Source organism: Tetrao urogallus (genome assembly GCF_951394365.1).
Source record: "Tetrao urogallus genome assembly, chromosome: 16".
In the NCBI taxonomy this organism is placed as follows: Eukaryota; Metazoa; Chordata; class Aves; order Galliformes; family Phasianidae; genus Tetrao; species Tetrao urogallus.
Genome location: NC_136829.1, coordinates 6,158,545 through 6,184,757, shown reverse-complemented (window position 1 = coordinate 6,184,757; position 26,213 = coordinate 6,158,545). Strand labels below are relative to the sequence as shown.

Below are 26,213 nucleotides of genomic sequence, written 5' to 3'. Positions count from 1 at the left end.
AAGGAAGGAAGGAAGGAAGGAAGGAAGGAAGGAAGGAAGGAAGGAAGGAAGGAAGGAAGGAAGGAAGGAAGGGAGGGAGGAGGAGGGAGGGAGGGAGGAAGGGAGGGAGGGAGGGGGAGGAAGGGAGGAAGAGAGGGAGGAAGGGAGGAAGAGAGAGAGAGAGAAAGAAGGAAAGAAGGAAAGAAGGAAAAGAAGGAAAGAAAGGAAAAGAAGGAAAAGAAGGAAAGAAAGAGAAAGAAAGGGAAAGAAAGAAAGGGAGAGAAAGAAAGGGAGAGAAAGAAAGAAAGAAGAAAGAAAGAAAGAAAGAAAGAAAGAAAGAAAGAAAGAAAGAAAGAAAGAAAGAAAGAAAGAAAGAAGAAAGAAAGAAAGAAAGAAAGAAAGAAAAGAAAGAAAGAAAGAAAGAAAGAAAGAAAGAAAGAAAGAAAGAAAGAAAGAAGAAAGAAAGAAAGAAAGAAAGAAAGAAAGAAAGAAAGAAAGAAAGAAAGAAAGAAAGGAAGAAAGAAAGGAAGAAAGAAAGGAAGAAAGAAAGGAAGGAAGAAAGAAAGAAAGGAAGAAAGAAAGGAGAAAGAAAGGAAGAAAGAAAGGAAGAAAGGAAGAAAGGAAGAAAGGAAGAAAGGAAGAAAGGAAGAAAGGAAGAAAGGAAGGAAGGAAGGAAGGAAGGAAGGAAGGAAGGAAGGAAGAAAGGAAGAAAGGATAGAAAGAAAGAAAGAAAGAAAGAAAGAAAGAAAGAAAGAAAGAAAGAAAGAAAGAAAGAAAGAAAGAAAGAAAGAAAGAAAGAAAGAAAGAAAGAAAGAAAGAAAGAAAGAAAGAAAGAAAGAAAGAAAGAAAGAAAGAAAGAAAGAAAGAAAGAAAGAAAGAAAGAAAGAAAAAGAAAGAAAGAAAGAAAGGGCCCAATGTTTACATGGGAATTTGGGGTCGACATGTTCCTACACTCCCCAGTTGCCCAACAGTGAAGATACTCTTCTGTGTGGAACAAATCCCTGCAAGCAGCACTCATACACAATTCAGATGGCCCTGGGGGGTTTCTGGCTCATTATCAGGGCAAGTCCAGGTCCCTGCTCCCTATCAGTGGGGGATTTGCTCCCCAGCAGCCCCAGCTCAGAGCCCTCAAGCCATGAACGGAGCCTCTCCACAGCAGCTCATTATATTGCTTCCTCACCACTTGTTGTCAGAAGTTTGAGAGACATTTGAACCCGATCCCAAATTTCCCTGCTATTAATGCTTGGAAAATGCATTTAAAGGAGGCATTTACTCAAAATGCTACTCTACAGAAATGGTTCTTTCATCATGTTCCCATTAACCTTAGATTGCTTTTAAGCACTTTCTCTTCCGTGGGAATGAAGCTGAGGAATATTTCCAGCTACTCCAAAAATTTTATTTCAGCTCATGGGAATTAGTCGAACCCAGGCTATCAAATAGAATGCAAACCTGGCTGGCTCTTTGTCTTCCGAAAACGCTCTCAGTTCCATTGTTATGTCTCTGAATTCGGAGCCCCTCTGAGCCTAGCTGAGCATAAAGTAAGGATTTGGGGAACCTCTTCAGCACTTATCGGGCCAGCAGGGATCCTGCTCCTGGGGTGCTGCATTGTGCTGTTCCTCCTATGGGACAAGGCCCTAAAGCTGGATAAGGAGGGGATGTGGGATCCATGCCATCTGTTGGGGGCATTCATGAAGGATGTGTGCTGCATATTGCATATCCCTCCTGGGCAGGGGGAGCTCGCTGCCAAACCCCTGTCTGATAGCAGCACGGTTCTGCCAGCTCCAATGGGAACTGTCACAAATTGAAGCCAAGCAGGGGCTTTTCCACCTCCAGATCCTCGCAAACGCCTGAAGCTGTCACAGCCATCCGTGTTTCCAGATGGGTAAAATTCCAGGGGGCGATGATGGATTTGATGCATCTCAGATGATGACAGCGGAGGTGCTGACTCCCCCTTTAATTCCTTCCCTTAACAGACAAGGTCCCTGAACCTGACCCACACCGCCGACATGTGCAGTGCTTGTTTCTCTTTGCAGCCTGTCTGCTTGGCTCTGCTTCCTCCCCCTGCTCCCAGCTCCCCGCTTCTTTCCTGCGGGAAAGATTAGGAAGGATAGGAAGTCATCTGTGCAGAAGGCACCCCTGGCCAAAGTAAATACAGGTCACAAGATTAGGCTTCATCAGAACTTTAAGCCTGGCCCAAGCTAAACAAATGAGCTGTCATGGTCTGGTAAAAGATCCAGTATGAGCAAACTGGCATGACTGTGAAAATGGTAAAGCAGCTAATAGGTTTTGCAATATGGAAGTTTTAAGTTTTGATTTTAATGCCGCATTCCTGAGAGTCAAATCTTGCACCAAGCTTCAAATGCCAGTAATTCTGTGTGCTGGCCCCACTTGCTACCAGGAAAACACCTTCCAAAGCACAGCAACAGCCACGGAACGGCCTCGGGAGGCTGCTCCCTTCCACAGACCCTTCCAGCAGGGGGATGAGTGGGATGGGGAAAAGCACCCATCTGAGCTCCAGCCCTGGGCTCTTTGCTGTTGTTGCTGTGAACCTGAAGCTCTCCATGAATTAGGGGGGAAGCTCTCCATGAATGGGAGAAAAAAGCAAACAAAGTGAAACCAACAGCCCTCGAGCAATTCAGACATCTTACTCTTTGATGCCTACATAAAAACCACCAATGCTGTGATGGCAATGGGCACTGCAGGGATCAAAAAAAAAAAAAGGTAATCTAAATGGGAAATGTTGTAATCTCCATTTGCACTAACAGAAATACTTGCAGTGAGTAGAACCTGTGCACGTAGGCCTCAGTCATTGCTCTGCAGTGCAGCCCTGGGCATGTGAATTTCCCCTGGAGCATTTTTGGCCCTGATTCCTGCATGGCAGGGCCACTCGTGGAGGGCTGGTGCTGTAACATGCACTGAGCTGCAGAAATCTGCTGCACTGAGCTACGTTCAGTACTCACTAGTCATAACCATTGCAAGAAAAAAAGCAACAAGCATTAAATGTCTTGATGGAACAAAAGCCAGGCTTTTAATTTTGTTTTAATGTAGTTGACAAAGCTTCAGCATAGAGCCAAGCCAATCTCCTGTAAGTGTGCAAAGGCTGAGACAATTTAAAAACCAAAATATTTATCCCAATAGAGACCTTGCAGCTTATCAGGTAACTGCAGACCGTGTTTAGGCCATTTTTAACTGGGCATTAAAAGTCTTTTTGACACATGCTTTATTCCCCTACAATAGACCCTAACAGCCCCTCCGAGGCCTTCTACAGCCTTATGTGTAAAATGTAATGGGGATTGGTTTAAAGAGTGGAATTTGACCCGAGAGAGAGGTGAGTATTTGGGGACTACTTAGTCCTCAGTAGTACTTGGGGACTCTTTAGTTTGTGGGGCACTTTATTAGTCATTAGTGCTTGGGGATGCTGTGCTGTACTCGTTAGCGTGCAGCACGGGCTGTCTGGTGGCTTTCTCCATTTAAAAATCTCTGTGGTGTGGCACAACTTGTAGACCTTCCTCCTCCTCTCGGAAGGAGCTGCAGGACCAGGGGCTGCTCAGGGCAGTCAGGGCATCCCCAGAGGTGTTGGCAGCAGAAAAGAACAAGTCCTGTTGGATACCAACATGACGCTGTGGTGCATGGGAGCCTCTGTGTTTGTACAACTGAGTACACCAGACAGGAGAGTGAAGCACAGCTGCAGGGGAACCACTCGTGCTGGGGGATGACTATGTCACTCCAGGTACCAGTGTGGACTGGGAAATCCTTCCTTCAGCCCTGGCCTTCTACAGAGGGTAGTGCCATGCTGCTGGCAGACCACCTGCGATTTGCAGCATCTGGGCAAAGAAACCACCAAAAATCTTAGAATAGTGGAATCATTAGGGCTGGAAAAGACCTCTAAGATCACCAGGTCCAGCCAACAACCCATCACCAGCATTGCCCACTGAGCTATGTGCCCAAGTGCCTCCTCTACTTGTTTGATGAACACTGCCTTCCTGGGCAGACTGTGCCAGTGCATCACCAGTCTGAGGAGAAATGTTTCCTGGTACCCAACCTGAGCCTCCCGTGGTGCAGCTTGAGGCCATCACCTCTCGTCCTATCACTGTTACCTGGGAGCAGGGGCTGACCCCCACCTCGCCACAACTCTTTTCAGAGCACTGTAGGAAGCAAACAGGGTGGCTCAGGCTGGTGGCAGTTTTTCTCACTTTCACTTTTCCCATTAGCTTAAATGATTCCCAGACTTGTGAACTCAGCAAACAGGGATCGAGTTTTCTCCAGCAGGCAAGGTTTACTCCAGGTCTGGAATAGTGCCTGAGCTTCCCAGCGGTCAGGAAAAAACTTGTGGGGAACAGATGAGCGGCTCCTTTCGTATTTTCCATCCATTGGGAAAAGCTGCATCTGAAAAAATAATAGCTGAACTGGAAAATAAAATTAGACAAGTCTGAAAGAATATGGAAACCATCTCTGACCTGGTATTGGAAAAGAGTCTCAAGTATTAGAAAGGAGAGAAGCTGAGAGAGGGAATGGACAAGTTTTGGCCTCTACTGGGAATATGGAAGGAATTATTTCATTCTTTTTCCCCATCTATTTGTTCTCTCTATGGCACTCTGTGTGGCTTGCCCTCTGTCTCTGTCATAAATATGTGGCAGAGACAAGTTTTTCAGCGGTCCCCACCAAGCCATCTGTTTTGCATCTGTGGTTATGCATATGTAAATATTATTATTAATAGTAGCAGAAGCAATCATAATGACAGCAGGAATAGAAACACTATTAATAGTGCGAGCGCTGACGCTGGTGTTTGCGCTGCTGCTGGCGGCCGAGCTGCGTGCCGGGACGGCTCTGCGTCTGGGGAGGACCAGGAGGAGGATGCTGCCACATGGAGCCACCAGTGGGCACAGCCACAGCTGTGTCACGATGGGGCTGTGCTGCCATGATTCCCTGCAGACCCTCACCAAGGACCTTCCTGAGAGAAACGGCTCCTGACCGCCGCCAGCTCCGTGCTGTTCCTGCTCCTCTAATGAGGGGAGAAGGATTCACAGTGGGGGGAGCACATCCCAGCAGCTCCGAAGCACCTGGACACAGCTGGAAGAGCTGCATGGAAAAGGTAATTGCATCATTCCTGCTTATTCAGGGGCTGATTGGGTCCCATTCAGGTTGGGGCATAGAACTGTTTTCTGCACAGCCCAGTGCTGTACCCCGGGTCTAACTCCCAGCCCAAAGAAACTCATCCCTGTGAGGACTGTGGGATTTTGGGGTGTGCAGCCTGTGCTGGGAGAGGCACAAGCCAATGAACCACAGCTCAGCACACCGTTTTCCTTCCAGATTCTCCCCGGATCGAGGCAGTACCTTTGTTCTAATGGGAGGAACATTATTTTGTTCAGCTCCGGTTGTTTTGCTGAATCTGTAGCACATTACACAGCCCAACTTCTGGTTTGTATTTTTTCCAGTTATCGTGTTTCATGCATTCTGGTCCCTCTCATCCAGCCCTGCATCCCCCCAAGCAGACAGAGTGGGATGTGGGCCCTGAGCTCACTGCCCTCAGGTGCACAGAGCACTGAGGGATGCTGCTGCCCTGCATTCCCTGCTCAGACACCCGCATCCCATTACCATGGCCAGGAGCAGGGCTCTGGGGCAGCGCTGCTGCCGCTCACACTTCACATCATCAAGTTTCTGAAATCCGGCTGGAACCCACCATTTTTGGAATAGGAACAACCCATTTTTGGCCATGGCAGATCGCAGAAGCACAGACAAGGGTGGGGGCAGCTGCCATTGTTTTTGTAGAAGCCCACTCTTTGGCAGAGCACCGTAGCTTCTCCCAAACCTCCTGCAGCAGTGTTGTGCTGAATGCCCCTGTGCCCATCTGCCTGCAGGAGCTGGGGCAGATGGAGTCCTCCCCTCTCTTGGATATCTTCATCCACAGGCTTTTAAAACACAAGAAAACTGCCTGTGAACTTCAGGAATGCATTCCTCCACTTGCTCTATCTGCCCTCCTGTAATGACAACAACTTCCCAGGGTGCAAAGACACCCTTGGGTAAATTCAGGATTTGCTTCTGGCTGTATCCCAGATGCCTTCAGCTGCTCAGCAGTGTCATTCCCCTTACGTTGGCCAGTCTGAGAGTGGCTTCCATGTGAGCAGGTTGACTCATGAGGTGCACAGCTCTGAGTCCTCTTTCATAATCTCACACAGTCGGTGGAATCACCAATCCTCACCCATACACTGCGTTTATTTGAGGTTTGCTCTGCTCAGCAGCACAGCCCCTGTCCTCATTGCCCACAGAGCAGTGGGTGCCCCATTCCTGGCGGTGTGCAAGGCCAGGCTGCACGGAGTCCTGGGCAGCTTGAGCCAGCAGGGTGCAGGCAGCCCACAGCAGGGGGATGGAGCTCCATGATCTTTAAGATCCCTTCCAACCCAATCACTCTGTGTTTCTCTGACTTTGAGGAGCAAGCGGTGTCTGTGGGTGGGCTGGCAGATCAGCACTATTCCTCAGCAGCTCCTCCGAGGGCAGGGAAGCCCCTTTCCCATCCGTCCTCACACTGGATGGGCGCCTGCATCATTTCAGCACAGCTTGGTGCTCACGCAACGCGCCCACCTCCCAAAAGAGGCACCTCATGGCACAGGCATCTGTCACTGAAACCTGTCTGCACGAACGGCCGTCTGCACCACCGGGGGGAAAGAAAGGCATGACAGCACAATTAGTGAGAGCAAATGAAAGGTCGTTTGAAGAGGAGGAGGGAGGAAAGGGGAGAGCTGCATAAATCCCTGGTGGGGTTTTGGGCTTGACATCAAAACCCCTTAACAGTGTATTACTTCAGCCCCCAATGTGGACAGATGTTGAGCTGTGGCTCAAAGGAAGTCAGAAATCTTTCCTTAGAAAAAATTTGGCTAGGAAACTAAAGAAAATATTGTGAAAGAAAAGGAAATAAAAGCTCACTAAAGGAGATTTATCACTGCCCCAAGCATTTCTGTATCCTCCAGTCTTATGAGGTCTCAGCCTCAGGGGAGGGAAGAGGAGAAGGTGGGCTGCTGCTGCTCTAATGGGCCGCTCATTTAGAGCAGGCACATTTTTGTCCAGTTTAGTGATGGAGGAAGCTCACCCAGCCCAGAGGCTCCTCCAGCCCACCCTGAGCTCTCACCCAGCAGCCTCTGCACCAGCCCGCAGCCCTCCATGGCACATCCATCTCACGTGGCCTGCCCCTCTGGCACTGCCCTGGCTCTCGCTGGGTGTAGACAACACTACATGTGGTGGTGATGCCTCCCAGGTCTCTTCCTGAACTGCAGCCACCATCCCGAGGTCTGCACCAGGTGTGCAAGGTTTGGATGCTGCCATATGTTTGTGTTTGTCTACACTTCAAGCTCCTCAACCACATTTTTTGCCCACTCAATTTTGCCACGTTCTTCTGGTAAAACATTTCCCAAAAGAGCTTAGTATTACCCACAAACCTGGAGGTTTTGATGTCCATTCCCTTTCCAGTGCCACAAATGATGATGCCGAACAAAACCAGACCCAAGGATCCTTTGGGAAACTCTATTGCTGAAAAGGAAGCCCTCCTTTGTCCTCAAAAAATGTCCATTAAACCCAGCACAGGAGCCTGCAGTATAGGAACAGCTCTCATCAATGTTTTGATCCATGGGAATGAAGATCTCCCACTCACCCCAGCACTGAAGACCCCCCACAAAGTGCCTGAGCTCCTCATCCTGCCCTGTCCTCCCAGGTCCCCTGCATTTGCCTCTGCCATTAAACAATCTTCCCATCCAGGTTCTTGGCTTCGGTTAATGCATTCCCTGCACTGAGATCCCCATTCCCTTTTTTAGCTCTTTTAATTTTCTGTCTACACTTTACTTGCTGTGTTTGATGGTTTTTCCTGTTCTCCTCATGTGGGAAACCTTTCCACTTTTTAAATGCTGACCTTCTCCCCGTGAAACCTCCTTAACCTTCCCAGTGAGGCGGGCAGCATGTTTTTTAGGACCTCTTAGTTCTCTTTGAGCCGTGGCACATGTTTTACTTGGGTTTTAATAGAGTATTTTTTAATCGCCGCCAGACTGCTCGCAGGCTCCTTGCTCTCTGTCTGCTCTTTCAAGCTCTGTTGTTGCTATTGACTTATCACCTTATTTTTTCATAGTTCCTTTTCTTGAAATTGCAGAGCCGCTCGCTGGGTTTATTTGCTGTGCTCCCTCCCGCTCCAGCACTAAATCGGCAGTGCTGTGGTTACCAGCAGGGAGCAGCCCTCCCACGAACACCTTGTGAGCAGGTCCTGTGCACAGCCCCTGCCCAGACCCAGAGCAGCAGCTTCCAGCACTGCTGGATCCCAGAGCCTCGTTACTGTATCCAGAAGTACTTTTCCCAATGGATCCCTGAGCAAACCCGTGTGCAGATAGCTGGAATCTCCCACTATTACCACGACCTGAATTTCAGCTCTCTAATCTCATTTCATGTTTTCTGATCGCTGCACTTATCCCAGTCAGGGTCAGTAACACAGGCCTTGCTCTATCTACATTGTTGGAATCTGGGATCTATCATCTCAAGAGCTCTGTACTGACACCCACTGACTGTTCAGTGGGCAGCTCATAGAATCACGGAATCATTCAGGTTGGAAAGGACCATTAGAGGTCAGCTGGTCCAGCTCCCCTGCAACGAACAGGAACATCTACAGCTCGATCAGGGCGCTCAGGTCATCAACATCCCTGTTACGCTGCAGCAATTAGAAAACCTGCCATCATTTTATGCTGGGATAGATTTGGGAACGCCTCTCAGTTTTACCTTGGCTTTGTGGCTGAATTGTGTTCCCGTGGGTCTGCCGGCAGCACCTGTGACGGTCCCACCTTTTTGATTGCAGCTGCCCCACAGATTTCCCCGCTGGTCTCACTGTGCATTGGCCGCATCCTCCAGAGGGGCGCAGGCATGAATTTCTGCACCCTCTCACTTCCCTCCCGCTTCTCATTCGAGCACTCCCGTGCTTTTGCCGCTTTCAGTGCCGCCAGCATTGCGACCGAGCGGCAGCTTCGGGTCCGCTTCCCAGCTGCGAGCATCTCCGCACACCGAGGCTCCGGCAGCAGCCGGCGGTGCAGGCAGTGCCGCCCGGCCCGGCCCGGCTCGTTCCGCGGGTTCGGGATGGCCCCTGGCGGCGGCGGGCCGCGCTGCAGCGGCGGCAGCGGGAGCCCGGAGCAGCCGGCACGGCCCGCTGCGGCTCCAAGGGCAGCGCTGCCTCTGGCTCCCGATAAACCGGGGTTATCGCTGATAGAGCTCGGTATCCGTGGGGTTTTGAATGCAGTAAGAGGAAGAGAGCATGTGTTTTATGTTTTGCAGGTATCCCTTTGTGCCTTGCGGTGACAGCACACTCCATGCACGGGGACTTCAGAAGCACCAAGGCCACTGCACGATGTTCCACTGAGCCCCTGTGGCTGGCTGCAGAGGTCAAGGACTGAGTTACAGCTGAGGGCAGAGGGTCATCTTCCAGCGCCACGGTGAGTTCTCTTTGCGGCAGTTTGGGAGATACAACCACGTGGCACTGGACAGCCTAAGACACATCCTGTGCGTCACCACTGTGCCAACTGCCCAGCACAGTGGTTGCTGGTCCCCAAGGAGATATATTTTCAGGGGAGCATGCTAAGCTTTGGGATGTGGTTCCCAAGGGGTTCAGAAGAGGCAGAGCTGGCTGGTCAGCAGGATGGAGGCACCTGGTCAGCAAGGTGCCACTTCTCTCACAAGCTTTTGGGAGTGAGTGGGGTAATGTATATGTGTCAGGAGGAGAGGTGACAGGCCTTACAAGATGTATCAAAGAATGTAAAATTGTAGGAGATAGAAAAATTGTACAAGGTATCAGAATATTGCAGTATTTTGTACATGCAAACCTTGGTTGTGAATGCAGAGCATCCTCTGTGCACAGAAGAGAGCATCATAATATTCACAATGTGCTTCTATGCGTCTAGAAACTGACCACATGAGACGAGGTGGGTGAGCTGCTGGGGCTGTGGGGTGTTTAGCTGCATCAGCCCCTTCTCAGAGTGCAGGCTTCTGCACAGACATTATAAAGGGTGGTGGCATGAATGTATGCTGCTGAGTGCCTAATGCATTTCCCCTGCAATCCTGACCCCTCTGGAAAGCACCAAGTACTTCAAAGCAGTGGAATATAATGCATCTTGCTTGGAAATGAACGGCATGGGTGGAAAGTGGTGTCAGCAAAAGTTGTGTTTTATTCCTGCATACAAAACCATTCATCTCTTAAATGATAGCAGACACAAAGCGTGGACAATAAAAGATGCCAGAGGAAGGACACGCTCCCTGCATGGGACCAGAGACTCTCCAAGGATACAAGGGACGACCGTGAGCATGTCCCAAGATCTAAGGCACTGCAGGGAGAGCCATCTCTGCAAGAAGCAATGTCCCCAGGTCAGTTCCCCTCTGCAGGACGACACTGCAGTCCCACTGTCAGGCACTGTTGGCACGCTCCACTCTCTGGTACTGCCCGTGTGCACAGCTAGCTCCTCTTGCACGCCGCTGCTTGCAGCTGCTTCCTTCCCGCAGCCTGGGGGCAATGCTGGGGGTCAGCTGGGGGTGCAGCTGCTCACACCAGGCTGAGACAGGCCTGGACTCAGAGCCACTCCTCCCAGCCACCTCCTTACCACGGCTGCACAACCTCCCTCAGTCTTACACTGAAAGATGTCTCTTCCCCATAGAAGAAAGAGGGGTCCAGGATCCCAGAGGAAAGGACCAGAGCATTGTTCCCTCCTGCAGTCTGGCCCTGCCTATACCATGCTCTGTCCTGCTCTCCCCTGGCCCACAAGCCTTGCTTTCAGCCCTTTTCCACCCAGCACCACTAGCAGCCTCCAGCAGCACTGCGCTGCTTCCACAGCCCAGCTGTGCCTCTCTGATGTTCTCAATAGCACTGACCAGGCTGGGGCTGCCCAGTGCCATGGACCTTGGATACTGCTGGTGAGAAACACCCAAAGGCAGGGTGGCACAATAGCACACATACCATTTCCTGGAGAACTGCTGGTCTATTTCCTCTAAGGACTGTCCTTTTGTTTCCGGAACAAAAAAATAAATGAATATAACAGCCATCACTCCCATCAGCCCATAGAGAAGAAACATCCATGAGAAACCAATGGCATCTGCGGAAAGATTCAAATGAAGGGTCTGTCAAAGGGAAGTCATATCCTGGGATAAGAATGAAGCTGGTGGCTTACTGTGGGGTGGTCACTGTCAAGAGCCCTTCCAAGGGCAGGGAAATCCCCTTGTCTGCTAGGAGAAGAACTGGGGAGCAGTGAGGGAGGACTCACAGCTGCCTTTCCAGCAGCACCACAGAAGGAAGGTGAAAGTGGCTGAGCTTCAGCATCCAGCAGTGCCAACTGAATCCCTCAAATGACAGTTCTGCCAGCAAGAAACATTGCAAAGCTACTGGTGTGAAAGCTGCAAACTCACGGTTTTCTGACAGCCCAGTGTTGTGGTACAGCCCTGTGCACGAAGGATGGTTTTTACAGAACAGGTGATGGAAGGGCCCAGAAAAGTATCAATGGTGCCTGTTTGCTCTCAGAGGCAGCAGGGTCACAGTCAGGACCCCAGGTTTCAGCACCACTTACTCTCCCATCAGCTCGTGGCAGCCACCTGCACTAAGCCACCTGTGGGACGTGGAGGGATGGGGATGGACACTTACCAATGAGATCCAGGAAGGAGAGGCTGATCAGTAAATTGGCTGCCCAGTTAAAGCTGTTGCAGAAGGCAAAGGCTCTTCCTCGTATTCTAGCTGGGTAGATCTCACTGAGGACCAGCCAGGTCACTGCACAGATTAGAGGATAGAAAAAAGTTGTATGGTTTAAGAAATGTATTTGGGAAATGGGGAAGGAAGATTTCAGCAAGGTTTTTTGCACTCTGGCTTCACCCAGCACCCACTGCTGCTGGTCACTGATCTCAGAGCCAGGTCACCCCAGAGCACTCTGAAGCTCCCATGTCAGCACTGTGTGGAGGATGAGATAGCAATGGGCAGGTCCAGTGTGCAGAAAGTAGAGTGGGTAATTGGTCACTGAGCAGATAGGGGGAAAATGACATATCTGCCATCAGGACACGCTCCGTGTAAAGAATGGAGAAAGAGAGATTGTTGCATTTGGGCGAAAATCAGAGCTGAAAGCAGTATGTAACTTAGAGCAATCTTTCCTATCCTAGGGTTATTTTGCTTGAAATGATTTATGGAGTCACTGCCAAACTCATGGGACTTGCTGTGCACTGATGTTTTTCCTTTGGTTAGATACTGTTCTCTCCCATCAATGCATTTAAAACAAAAAGTGCCGGAAAACACTAGAACTCACGTGGAAGCAAGAACTAATCTCCATTCTCATCTGATGCAAAATGATTTCAGAAAAAGACCAACTGATACCAAGAAACTTTCTAGGAGATTCCACTTCCGGCTCTGCTGCTCTTTCTGGAGAAGGCCCTCTGTGTTCCTCCTCACAGGGTGCTGTGCGCATTAGGCAGTGCTCGTGGGATGCTCTGATTTTGCAATGAGCAGGAAAAAGAGAGCATTACAAGGGTAGTGATAGCATGGAAGAGAAGGTGACTATGATGTTGTCCCAGCCACACAGCAGACAGAGCTGCAAGACCAGGAAATGATTCAGTAGGCTGACAAGGATAAATTTCCAGTTTCCAGACACTCAGCTGCCTGGTAAAGCCGATGCATAATGAATGTTTCAAGCAGACTATAAAGATCAGCCCCAGTTTTATTCTCTGGGTTAGTTGCAAGGATATATAAACACCGTACTTACTTGGTCCAAATCCAATTGAGAAAGCGCTCACAAAAGCCATCATGCTCAGCAGCGTAATCCAATTTAAAACCATATGTTCTGTCAGGGGAGCGCTGCCGAAAGGAGGGTCTGTGCTCTCCACTGTCTCCTTGTCGGACTGCCCTGCCAAGCCCATTTTCTGAGTGTGGGAAGAACGAGTAACAACCTCACTGCTCTGAGCACTGGCAAGAGCTTTTGTAAGGCTTTTGGTAGCAGCAGAACCGAGGCCTGCCTGCCCATTGCCTTCTCCTAAGCCTGGTGAGATGTGGGAGGGCGGGGGTCCCAGGGGGTGCTGGGGGAGGCTGTGGGACACGTTGGGGTCTGCAGCGGCTGTGCAGTCCCTGGCCATGGCCAGTGGGGCGATGCAGCTGGTGAGGCCGATGGTGGTGACGGAGATGGCCATCACCACACCGCCAGCCAGGAGCAGTGCTCTGCGGCCAGCTTTGTCCGCAAAGGCCATCGCCACCAGTGTGGCCACCACCTTGATTGCCCCCAGCCCGACAGAGGCCAGGATGGCAGAGGAGTTGCTCTGGAATCCCACAGAGTGGAAGATTTTGGAGGCATAGCCCAGCACGTTGGGCTGCCCAGTGAACTGCTGGAAGAGCACCAGGCCCAGCCCCACCAGAGTTCGTCTACTCATGTTGTCTCTGGTCCTGAAAAGATCAAGAAATGAGTAGTGCTTCTCCTTATAGGGCTCCCGCTTTGCTGCCTCTCTGTCCTCAGCGGTCTGCAATTGAATGAGACCCTTCTGGCAGTCCGAGTCCCACATGTTTAGTTTAACAGGGTTCACTGGGAGAAAGAGGATGCTGAGGAACTGCATGGCTGCTGGGGCCATGGCCAGCCCAAACATGTACCTCCATCCCTCCCGTGTATCTGCAAAGGCGTAATTCAGTGCGTAGGACAACAGGATGCCTACAGTGATGCCCGCTTCATACAGAGACACCAGCAGCCCTCGCTGATGTGCAGCCACCATTTCGGAGACATAGATGCAGCAGGCCATGGATGAGACAGAGATGGCAAAGCCCACCGTCATGCGTCCAATGAGCAGCCCAATAAACGACCTGGTCAGTGTGAGAATTAGGCTGCCAAATAACAGGACCACATTGCTGACCAGAATCGCCCTCCTCCGTCCATGGCGGTCAATGAGGATTCCTCCGACCAGAGAGGCAAGGAGGGCTCCAACCAGGAGGGAGCTCACAAGAGCCTCCTGCTTGAAGCAGCCAAGGCTGAAGTCTGCCTGCAGCTGCAGCAGTGCTCCAGAGATGATCCCCAGCTCATATCCAAATATCAGCCCACCCAGAAGAGAGACTGTTGCAGACAACAGGAGGACCAGCAGTGCACGACCTGGAAAACAAGTAAGCAAAGTGAGGTTCAGTTTTCTGGCTCTAGCAGAAAGCTATCAGCACACACAATCTGCAAAAACCTCTTCCAGGACACCCAAAGTTTTCTATCTGCAAAGCTGCAATAAGGAATTTCCTCCATTCATAGGTCATGTGCAAAAGCATGTGCATACACTCTCACTATTCACCAGCCCTGCACACATTGCCATGGAATGCAGTGACACTTTTTTGTGTTCAGAACTATGAAGATAGGGCTGTGTTAACAGCTTTGGTGTTAAGACTTGTATTTAAGTCTCGGACAGTGGTTTGCTTCTCTGGTGTTGTACATGCGACCCTCTGAGCTCTCTATTTCTTGGTTCTAGTTACTAGAACTGTCCAGGGCAGGGAATGCAGCTTCTACTTGCTGGGTTTTAACTTGCTCTGCATTAACGTTATAAAGTTTCAGTCCATGATTTACAGCTTAGAACACCTATAGGACAAGAAGCACTCCTCACCAGCAGGGAATTGCACAGGTCACTCACTGGGACAGAACTGCCCTGGCCTAGTCCCATTCTTACTGGTCATTCTTATTTATCCTCCAATTTCATACCTAATTCATCCTTCAAGCTCTGCACAATTCTTGTTTCTGAACAGTACAGGTGCCACTGCCCAGTGCCCCTCATGCAATGCATTTTCCCCCTGAGCTCACCCAAGAAGGCCCTGCTCTTTGCCAAGCAGTCCCTGGACATCCTACATTCACCCACAGAAGCTGTTGCTTCTGAACTTTACTTTTATTGTCATTGAGCATTTATCACAAAATACAAAGTTATTGAACAACCTGAGGATCCACAGGGGATGGCACTATACTTAAGGCTTTGTGAATCACCATCTTCTTTTCCATTCCTGTGCCAGAGCCCAGGCAAAGAGAGAAATGGTTGGCCAAGTTGGTAAGTTGTTAACAACATTTCATCTCTTTTCCTTCCTCTGTGTCTTTCAGATAATTCATGAATGGCAGCAACCAAGGCAGAAGTTTTCCCTTTAACATCTCCTCATCAGTGAAGCAGTATTCTAGAGGTAGGGCTCTATTTATTATGTGATTATGTGGCCAGAAGAACTACCCCAGTGTGCAGATTCCCTCAGAACTGCAGCCCAAAAACAACTCCAGGCTCTCATATCTCACTAAAAATAAAATCTTCAGACCTCAGGACTGCAAGGTAAAGAGCAGGAATGCAAAGCCTGCAGTGAGACCTGATGAATGCCACATGCACTTCAACCTAAGTTGAAAATTTAAGGAAATTAAAAAAAAAAAAAGATTTTTTTGGTAAAGAAAATAGCAGCATTAACTACTTCACTGCTTGGCAATTTAGTGGGAGATTGATGGCTGCTCTTCACAGCTCAGGGAGGAACAAATGCTGGGATGAGGCAGGGGGAGGTAGGGACTCTTTTGTCAAACTTTGCTAAGGTGGTGATGGGGATTTAAATTATATTTCTTGTTGTGTAAGAGGGAAACAACAGAGAGAAAGCCTTCTGCTGCCAGGAGCACAACCCTCAGCTCCTGCCTGGCCCCTAAGTTCTATGTGTGCCCTCAGCATGAGCGAGTGAATTTGGGCAGCTTTGGTGGAGTCGAGAGAAACCAAAAGAGTAAGGGAAAAAATCTGACTTGTAGGAAATAAATAAGGATGAATGATTAATGTAGATGAAAGTGCTGCTCACAAGAGTTTTTCTCCTATCAAATCTTGCACTCCTGGCATTACTTTGTGGCATGGCCCTGATTTCTTCACCTCTCCTTCTCCGGGGCTTGGTGCACACGATCCCCAACCAGGCAAACTTTCTCAGTCTGATCCAGGTCTGCAGGATGTCTTCACAACCCTGTTGTCTGCCCCAAACAAAAGGAACGATTCCTTGACCTTGCCTTTCTCATACAGCTGAGCATGCAACTTTCCTAAGTATTTCAGCTTACTTAAAATAAGAAAAAACAGCAGCACAAGCAAACCAAACCAAACCCAAAGCGACCAACCCGCCCCAAACAACCCTACAAAAACAAGGTGCTTGCTGCACACACATCTCACCCTGCAGAGAGGATGAAAGGGCAAACATGTGCGAGCCGTGAGTCACATTGCTCAGCATGGCAGGGGGGAGCGCACACAGAGCCCCTGCTGCCATGGGGATCCTGGGGCACAAGCAGTGACAGTGACCTCTTTCTCCCCACCCAGTTTTGAAGGCACAGGTAGGGTACATTGACGTGCAAGTTTGTGCTGTTATACACTGGTTTCCAGCACGTAATACTATCTGTATTCACACATTGGCTTTGTTTAATTAGAAATATTCACTACTTCAGCAAACCGTGTGTGGAAAGAATGTGGACACATCCACCAGCCCATGGAAAACTTACCTCACTATTGCCTATGGGCTTTTTCCCCCCTCACAAGCTGTGTTTAATAGGAAGTGTCTCTATTCAGCACACAGTCACAGCCAATGATAAAGGTTATTTCTCTGGGATGGCCATGTTTGTTTTGGTATTTGTTCCATACGCCTCGGTTTCCTTTGTGTTCCTTATGGCCCTGCAGCCCCCCGCCAGTCCCTCCCGCTATGCTGTGTGACTACCTGCCCTGTTTGCATTGCTCCTTGTACACATATCACATAGATTACCAGAAAAAATATTTGCTCAGTGAGAACAGAAGTCTTTGCATGAAGTGGGCAAGCCACTCGTTCCAAGCCACCAGCTTGCTTGGATCCATTCAGCCTGCTGTAAATACCAGCGCTGATTCAATCAGACGCCGCTGCTAACTCAGTGGGCAGGCCACGAACGCTGGTCGGGATCCAACTTTGTACGGTCTGCTCTGAAGCCGTCGAGGTATCCGGGGTTCAGAGCTCGTTAGGACAGAAAGTTCGGCGGATGCCGCACGGGGCCGGGCCGGGCGATGCCCTGCGCTGCAGGACGGGGCGGTGCGCGGTGCCGGGCTGAGCCCGAGCCGCCCCCGGAGCGCCGCGGTCGCAGCGGTGCGGCGCCGGCCCGGCCGCTCTGCGATGCCCGTGGACGCGCTCCGTCGCCCCGCCGCCGCACGGCCTCCTCCACCCCGCCAGCGCTCCCGGCACGGCTTTAGGGGCCGTGTCACAGGAAACCGGGGCTGGAAGCGCTAAAAAGGAGACGGGAAACTTGGGCGGGAGAGAGAGAGAGAGAGGGAGGGAGAGGCAGCCCGAGCCTTCGGGAGAAGTCTCAAAGCTGAGAACTTCCCCTCCTCCCGGGGCACGGCCGCCGCTCGCCGCGGGGCCCTCCGCCCGCCGCCCCCTCCCCAGCGCGGCCCCGGACCACTCACCCATGGCGCGGCGGCCGAGCCCCGGGCGCTCCGCGGCGGCGGCGGGCGCGGAGCGGGGCGGAGCGGAGCGGGGTCCGGCGGCCGGAGCGGAGCCGAGCAGCGCCACGTCGCTCCTGCCCTGCCCCCGGCCGGGCCTTGGGGAGGACCGGGGGGTCCCGGCGCGGCCGTTAAGCGCCTTCTCCCTGGTCGGTGCGGCTGGGGATCTTTTACCGAAGCGAGCTGCGTGCGGGTGTTGCTGAGCGGTCTAAAACCGGGACACGGCGCTGTCCCGGTCCCGCTGTCCCGGTCTCGGTCGCGCTGCAGCAGGAGCAGGGATCTCATGTCCCCGCTCTGCCTGCAGAGCTTTGCTCCTCCGCACTAGAAGGCCTTTAGACAGCCCTCGGGAGATGGGGATTTTGATAAGAGTTTTTAGGTTTCTGGGTTGGAAAGCCAAAGAAAGGCTGCTAGGAAAGGATGGGCCGTTTCGAAGCAAAAAAGAGCAGCACGGCTGACTTTGAACTCTTACCTTTCTCTTCTGTTGAAAAGAAAGGCTGCGTTTCCTGAGGTTGTCTCCTTCCAGCAGCATGGTGCTCCATTAGGCAAAATGTTCTGGTGTTCAACTTTCCTTGCAATTAACGTCCTCTTTCTGCTCAGTGGAACAGAACCCTTCCTTCTGCATGCAAGGCACTGGGACTTGTGCTTGGAGGCAGGGTTTGTTTTCTGAATCTGAGGCTAAATCCATATAACACAAATTGCAGTTTGTAAAACGAGGACTTTACAAAGCTTTATACGCCTAGAAGAGTGAAACTCTTTAACGCAATGGAAACATTCTCCCTTGGTGCTGTTCATACAAACCATAGTCACTGGGCGTGTTGTGATGTGGTGAAGTATGTGTGTGTGCTGTGATGTGCATGCAACGCTCATAAGCCTGCTGTCACCTAATGAGCGTGGGGAGCAGAGCAGGGCAATGTGCTGTCAGGACTCTGAGACCTCACGGAGTCACGCAGCAGCGACTGTGCTGGAGGATGAGTGGGAATGGCCACAAGCCTGCGTCGTGAGCTGGTTTGTGACCGCAGGGAACGATTTGTTTCGCCACACGGCTCTAATGCCACTGGCACGCTGTGAGCCAAAGCTTTTTGCACAGTACCAGCTCAGCTGCATCAGCCATCACTGCACCTGTGGATGCAGTGCAGGCACAGCCCTCTGACACAGCCAGAAGCAAACAGGTCAGGTAAGGAGTGAAAAACACGTGGTGTCGTTAAAAGAACTTTACAGTGGTCATTCCACATACTAACTTCATGAGGAATTTAGAAAAACATTTTAGGAATCTTTGTTCTACGTTGTGGAGGGACTGCATGCCATGTCTCTGCCCACAGTACTCTTTTTTTTCATGGTTTTGAGATGCGTGAGATGGGCCATACTGGATCATGTCACCCCGGTCTGTCAGTATGGGCAGCAGTTGATCAAAGGCTTAGCTCTCGTTTCTTCTCAAAGCCATAGTGAATATTAAAAGTGCTTCAAATCATCTGCATTTATAAAGAAATGCTTCCCATTCATATACTCTAATTGCAGTGGGAATACAGTATGCAGAAATACCTCATCTGCAATGGTGTGTCTCGTGCAGTCTGACAGCTGCATGGGGATCATACAGTCAGTGAAGAATGGCTTCAAACACAAACACCAGCCTCCAGAAACCAGCGGTGTTCACAGAATAGACTCCACAATGAGATTTGCAATTCCTATTAAAGCAGCTTAAATAGCTCTGAAATCATGGCCAGCTCTCACGACACTCAAATGGAAACCTGCAGTTTTCTCTCTTCCCGCAGACCCTGCGGTCCTCAGCATCCGCTGGGTTAACACATCCATGATCTACAACCTGCCTGAACAACTGCTGCATGTTTAACTGCAACTCCTCCAATGAACTCAGCGTGAGAAGGAAGAAATTACATTTTCTCCTTGGTCACTCAGCATTTGTTTATCTGCCAGCATAAAGCCACCCCTGACATTTTCTGGAGGCTTCCTGTTCTCTGGCAGGGCAATAAACATTAGTAGCAAAGGCAGCAGGGAGGTGAGGTCCTGGGGAGCACAGCAGAGCTTTATGGTATGTTTGCGAAAGGCGGCCAAAAAGATTACATCAGTATGTGCAGAAATCCAGCTGCAGCATCGGCACTGTGCGTGGCTGTGGGTTATGGTGCTCTGAAACCACACCATGAAAAACTGCTGTGATGTATAGCGAGGATAACTTTGGAAAAAATCTTTCCTTGTGGGTTTTAAAATACCGTGCTTCTCATTGTAACGCTTGGAGTTCGTGGGCATTGAGGGCCTGCTGAGGGCTGCTGCTTTGGTTCTGGAGCTGCGTGTGAGGGGCTGGGAGGGGTTGGATCCAGGGGGCTCAGCACGCCCTTGGCCACACGGCAGCTCCTGCCTCATGTTTCCAGCTTTGCTCTCTGCTGAGATGCTCTCCTCCTCATCTCGAGGTTGTGTGTCTTGGCAGTGCCATTTCTCCATCTGATCCTTATCATGCTCTTGGCTGCTGGATGTCAGGGCAGCGAGGGTGCATTCTTGCTTTGCAGCTGAATAACAAAACACCCGGCCTGAGTCACAAGTATGTGCTGCCTGATGTGCCTGGTGCTGCTGACAGCAGCCTGCATTGGGTGCCACAGCCAGGTGTCTGCAGCCTGCTTTGCTTGGCTCTGATCGCTGGAACTGCTCCCTGTGCCTGAGGGCAGGAGCAGCAGGGAAAGCCCTCACGATCACAATGAAAATAGCAGTGCAAGAGGAGAGAGAATCCTGACCTGGTGCAGAACCTCTCCTTAACCCCAGCATGGGAGAAGGCTGGTGCGATTGCCAACGTGATGAATGGAGGGCATCTCACAGGTTGTGTCCGTGTCTGCTGGGGCTGTGCAGGAGCTATTAGCTAAAATATGCCCACAGTGCCAAGAAAACCTCTTGTTCCTTTGGCTGTTTGTGGCATTGGCGAACTGTAAATACGGAGTGCAGTGACACATCTGCTTCCTTGGCCCAGCTGGCGGGATCCTGCCGGGTAGGGCAGCAGCAGGATGGCTCACCCGCATCAGGGACAGCTCGGGAATGTTGTTTAGGAACGGACTGAAGCAGTGTCAATATTTGCTAGGCACGATCCCACCATGTGAGCAACAAGCGCGGAATGTGGTAATAAAAGATAAATATTCTGAAGAAGAAACAAATGTTGTGGAGGAGAAAACAAGGACAAAACGGAATTGTGGCACAGCCAAGAGCGCCACAGCAATTTTTTATTTTATTTACATGGTCTCTTGGACCGTAAGTCGTGTTATCTGCAAAGCAGGGGGTTTTCATTGCGCCACGAAGCCCCGAGCATTGCTCCAGGCAGTGAGGGTGGCCGTCCTTCACGCACGTGGAGCTGTGGGTCTGGGGACACCCAAGGAAGAGGAGACACCCACGGTACCGGCAACCGATCCGAGCCGAAGCCCTGGCGTTGCCCGGCGGCGGATGCGGGGCCGCGCCGTCCCCTGGGGGCGGAGGAGCGCGCCGAGCTCGACGCTTTCCGGCGCTGGCCGCCGAAGATTGCCGAAGCGGCGAGCGACGCGCATGCGCGGTGTTGCGGCGGGGCCCGGTGATGGCGGCGGAGGCGGCGGCTGCGGCGGCGGGCGGCGCGGGCACAGCCGGGGCGGAGGACGGGGCAGAGACGGGCGCGCCGGGCCCTGGCGGAGCCGAGGCGGCGCCGCCGCCGCTACCGGGGCTGCAGCTGGTGCAGCAGGGCGCCGAGGCGTGCGTCTACCGGGGCAGTTTCCTGGGGCGGGCGGCCGTGGCCAAGCTCCGCTTCCCCAAGCGCTACCGGCACCCGGCGCTGGAGGAGCGGCTCGGCCGGCGGCGCACGGCGCAGGAGGCGCGATCCCTGCTGCGCTGCCGGCGGGCAGGTGGGCTGTGCCGGGCCGGGCACCGCTGTGCCGGGGGTGACGCGGAGCCGGGAGCTCCCGTCTGCCTGCGGCCAGCGTTCCATTCGTTGTGTTGTGTTGTTTTGAAACAGGGATCCCGGCTCCCGTGGTCTACTTCGTGGATTATGCATCCAACTGCATCTACCTTGAAGATATTGTTGGCGCGATCGCCGTTCAGGATCACATCTACTCCATGCAGCGGAACGGCAGCGATGCCGGCAGCCTCCTCGGCTTGGCAGAGAAGATGGGCCAGCTGCTGGCCAGGATGCACGACGAGGACCTCATCCATGGCGACCTCACGACGTCCAACGTGCTGCTGCGGCCTCCTGCGGAGCAGCTGGACTTGGTGCTGATTGACTTTGGGCTCAGCTTTGTTTCAGGTCTTCCTGAGGATAAGGGAGTCGATCTATATGTGCTGGAAAAAGCCTTCCTTAGTACCCATCCCGATACAGAAACTGTGTTCCAGGCTCTGCTACAGAGCTATGCGGCCGCATCTAAGAAATCCGGCCCAGTGATCAAACGTCTGGATGAGGTGCGGCTCAGGGGGAGGAAGAGGTCCATGATTGGGTGACAGCAGGCAGCGATGGGGAAATATTCCTGCTTGGTTCTGCCTGGGAGGTTATTTATACTTCCAGCTACTTTTATTGCACAGATTACTATTTTGATAATAGTGTCTTGTATAAAATAAATTGGATTGGATTTCTAACTGTTGTAAAGTTACCCAAATAATGTTGAAATGTGAGTACTGAAGGTCACTTCTGACCTCAGCATTAGATGTTTCTGTTGAAAAGCAGCTCTGCTCCATGGGCCTTGTTCTCTGTGCAGGTACAACAGCTGGTAATCTTTTCAGCCCAGGGATTGCTGTTTCCTGGGAGGTGAGGGGGTCCTGGGAGTACCTACAGAGCATCAACAAAAGGTCATCAAGGAAAACAGATGTGCTGTTTTTCTCAGGCTACGGAGTGTTTCAATCCATTATCATGGCCTCTGCACATGCTAAAACGTCTCAAGACTCTGAATTCCAGGACACGAGCAATGGTTGAAATAGAATACTAAACACAGGACAAGTTCAGTTGCTTCTTTTTTTCAGTAGTAATTTTGAGTTAGTTTTCAGTTGATATTGTGTTGTTAAGTATATGCAACAGTTGTTAATGAAGAGTTTTCTGCTCAGAAACATCAATTGATGCAAGAAATCTGCTGCAAATTTCTGGTTTTGTAGGTTTATATGGTGATCTGCTTGCACTGTGACGTCCTGCCTACCTGTGGGAGGTATTGGTGGGTTTTGGTAACTTTTCCTTATATTAATTGATTCATGGTGAAATGGTGTGAATGTAAGATGGCCCAGAGGAAGTTTATGAGCCCACGGTACAGGGCGACCAGTCCTGCACTAAGTGCTCTGTGAGCTTTGACGCTTTCAGAAATGAGTTGAGGTTCTGTGCCCCTTAGGAGAAGGGAACGCTGTTCCCTCTTGCTGCTGTGATGGAGCCGCAAGGGCTTTGAGGATGGGCTGAACGGAGGGGCCGAGCCCGCAGCTCCGCCCCACGCTGTGCGCTGCTATGTGCGGCGCCGCGCTGGGGGCGGTGAGGCAGGGAAGAAGGCCGCGAGCGGCGGTCGGGAAGCTTTCGGCCGTGGCGCAGCGCTGATGTCGCCGCTTTCTCAGTCGAAGTTTCGCGGTTCGCGGCCCGCGCGGTGCAAGTGTCCTAGCGCTGCGGGCTGCCCGTGCCCGGCGCGCATTCACTTCCTTGCCAGAGGAGGCCCTGGGCGAGTGCTCGGCTCCAGCGTGGGGCCCGGGTTCCACCGCCTCAGATACAGCTTTGCCCCGGGGTCGCGATGGGTTGTTTTCTTCTGTTTTGTTTTTAAAGTTACAAGGGATGCCGCAAAGGCTTGCTAACCTGTGCGGCCCCAGATCTGCCCCGCGCACAGCCCTGCGGCAGTTCCCTGTAGCCGGGCAGGCTGGGCTGCACAGAGAGCGAATGCGGCAACGTTCAGTCGCTGAGGCTCCTGCAGGGTGCTGGACCCGGGCCTTGCAGCGCAGTGGGAGCAGGTGGATGTGAGCTAATGAGCCCCTGATCGGAGCCCCCCACACCCCCAGCACGCCGCCTTCCCTGCCCACCGCCCCATCTGTACAAACACTGCTCTGCCTGCCTCCCGGTGATGCCAGGGCTGTGTTATGTTTGCAGAGCCCTTTGAAGCAGTCTGTTTCTAACTATGAGTATGTTTATTAAAATGCAGTCCTCTCTGCAGGAGCGTGGAGTAGAAACAAAGCTGATGGACTGCAAGTTTTTATGGCCGGGATGCTGTAATGAGCGCTGAGCTATCTGAGAGTGGAAAAATCCCAGCAGGTGCGTATTGTGGTGGTGTGCTCCCCCCATACATACACTTCTTCCTCCAGCTCCCTCCCTTGGCCCTTGCGCAGGAGGGTTGTGAACAACAGCACTCATAGCACTTGGGCTAAGACAGATTCATGGCCACAGACCTGTCTCAAACCGGGGGGCAGTTCAACAGCAGAGGGCTGGTTGGCATGTGGCTAAAATACAACGTATGACCACGAATCCATCATCAGACTCCATAAATATCGAATGGCCCAAGAGTACCTGAGCTCTCCTGCATGGCAGCATGACAGGATCTGCCCTGGAGCGGGGATGCCCTGGAGGTTATGCCTGCACAGATCTTTTACACGTTGATGCCAAGATGCCTTGCCAACACAGATCCTCAGTAAGTGATCAACAGTTTGCTTTAGGCTTTGTTAGCTTTGCTAAGATCGTATCTTTGTGCATGTATAATCCCCTTAGACATAAACTACTGACCAAATATGGCACTATAGGAGTGGATCCAGCTCCTTACCTCTGTGGTTCAAGCAGTTCAGAAAGAAAAGGGGTCTGCTCTCAACTGCATGACTCAATGGGAGGAGCTCCTCTGTGTGTGGCTTTTCCCTGCCCTTCATCAGTAAGCAATCCACTGTATCCAGCCACCTCAAATCTTGTTGTGTACTTATTTACAATCAAGCTTTGTTAAGCACTGTATCATATCTATATTATATCAATAAATAATTCTAGCTTCTCTCTTATTAGTGTAGTGTCACTGTTTCCATCTGTGATGTATCCACAAAGAGGAGGCTCCAGACCTGCAGAATACCCACCTGCACCTCCCTGCATCCCTGCCTGTGTCACTGCTATAGTACCTTGGAGCTGATCCTTGGGTCACAGTTATGTGTGACACCAGGAGAACCGGTGATGTTCTGCCCCAGCTTATCCAGGTGAGCTGTTTGCACTAACCCTAGGGGTATGCTGGCCTTCACAAATCCCAAAGAGGTCCCTTCTGCCACCTGAGAGGACATGGAATGGTGGGATAGTGCAGGGTGATGGCTTGCATTGCACACAGCCACTGGGTGTCTCCCTGCCATCGTCACCAGCACTGAAAAAAAGTCTGCATTTGGGGAAAAAAAGGTCTTTCAACAGCAAATATTTGTAGTTGTGTGCTGGACAGGCAGCTGCTCGGTCTGCTGCTTTCTACATCTGAAATGTTGCAGGAGACCAAGGGCAGACTGCCACAAACAGCTTCATTTCCAGTGTTTCACTCCCACTGCTTTGGGAGCAGTCTGCCCTTGGCTTCTCCCAAAGTGGAAGGAATATGGAGGGTGTGTAGGCAAGCTGGGAAAGAGGGAAAAAGGAAAGAGGGAATGGCAAAGGGAACAGAAGTAATAGTTTCATAGAAAGAATTTGGAGTGTTAAGGGTTTGAATAGGACTGCTGGTTATTGATGAGATTGTGTTTCTGGTGTTTGATTGCTGTTGGTGATTTCTCTTATGGAAAAGGGCAGGCAGCCACCCAGCTCAGGTTCACCAGCCTGGTAGAATTATTTTTATTACTATATTACTTTTAAGTAATATTACTTTTTCAGTAATAATAATGAACTTTGTTTAGCCCACTAATGGCATAAGTACAGAACTAAAATAATGGGATTTTTGGAAAGCTGTGGGTTGTAGACTCTAAGTCCTCCAAGAAGAAAAACAGTTGTGGGAGAAAATGCGTACTAGTATGGCAAGAAATAGGGATGAGAATGCAGTTGCATAACCTGGGTATGCTGTTACATGACTTTTGAACAGCGCCTCTTCTGTGTGGGCAGTTGCTGTGTGCATACGTGAGCTGTGCATGTAGGTGATACAGTGTGGGTTTTTTTAGTCTGTGCCTTGATGTCTGCAGGAAATTGATATTTCCCAGTTTTGCAAGATGCAAAACACTGATAACCTTTTGCAACCCATCAGTGCTGATAGGAAACCAAGTCAGTGCCATAAAAGCATAAAAGCTCATTTGTAGCCCAGAGTTCAGTGTGTGAGGGTCACCACAGGGAGATAAAGCCTCTCCCTGGCCAGGCACAGGCTGTGTCCCACCACCTTTCTCCCCATACAAGGAGCTGGGGGCCGGGTGAGGCAGCTCACAGCCTGCAGTGCTCTCAGCTGGGAAATGAATGGAGACTGCACAGGAACCTCCTTTTTATTTTCTTATCCCGATACAGTTTTATTCCTGATGTTATGCACAGAAAGGCCAGGGAAAAGTCCCCATAGCTCTCCCTTGGTCAGCTCTGTGCTTTCTCTGGGCCCCAAAAGAAGGAGTGTTTGCCAGTGGGGCTGTATGGCTGCAGGGCCAGAGCCAGGCGGATGTTGGATCCTCACTGTGCCAGCAGCCCCAGCAGTGCCCAGCCAACCTTTTGTGTCTGTTCAGCTCCGAAAGCAGCCACAGTAACGATGCTTCAGCCCCTGCCTGGAGTGGGTGTGGGGATGGACTGATTTGTTAGCAAAGCTGTCCATGTTCTGTTAAGGAAGCGGAGGGGAACATTTGGAGCGTGGCTGTGCTGGGGGAGCAGCCTGGCTCTGTGCTGTACCACCACACTCTGCCTCTTAACTTCTCGTCCCCTCTGTGCCAATGAT

The 26,213-nt window shown here is 51.2% G+C and overlaps 2 protein-coding genes across 2 annotated transcripts; one reads left to right on the top strand and one right to left on the bottom strand.

The window, feature by feature from the left end:
* Positions 1-8,723: 8,723 nt before the first annotated feature.
* On the bottom strand, positions 8,724-17,697 carry SLC2A10 (solute carrier family 2 member 10; the record flags this gene model as incomplete). Its single annotated transcript, XM_079543172.1, has 6 exons — positions 8,724-9,178; positions 10,719-11,078; positions 11,621-11,743; positions 12,723-14,084; positions 16,848-17,196; positions 17,377-17,697. The coding sequence occupies 6 exons, from the start codon at positions 17,695-17,697 to the stop codon at positions 8,724-8,726; spliced, it is 2,970 nt and encodes a 989-aa protein (XP_079399298.1).
* Positions 17,698-20,560: 2,863 nt separating this feature from the next.
* On the top strand, positions 20,561-21,970 carry TP53RK (TP53 regulating kinase; the record flags this gene model as incomplete). Its single annotated transcript, XM_079543197.1, is given in 6 exon segments — positions 20,561-20,623; positions 20,625-20,825; positions 20,828-20,874; positions 20,876-20,922; positions 20,925-21,272; positions 21,383-21,970. Coding segments are annotated over 6 exon segments (1,185 nt in total). The 3' UTR covers positions 21,862-21,970.
* Between the last annotated feature and the right edge of the window lie 4,243 nt (positions 21,971-26,213).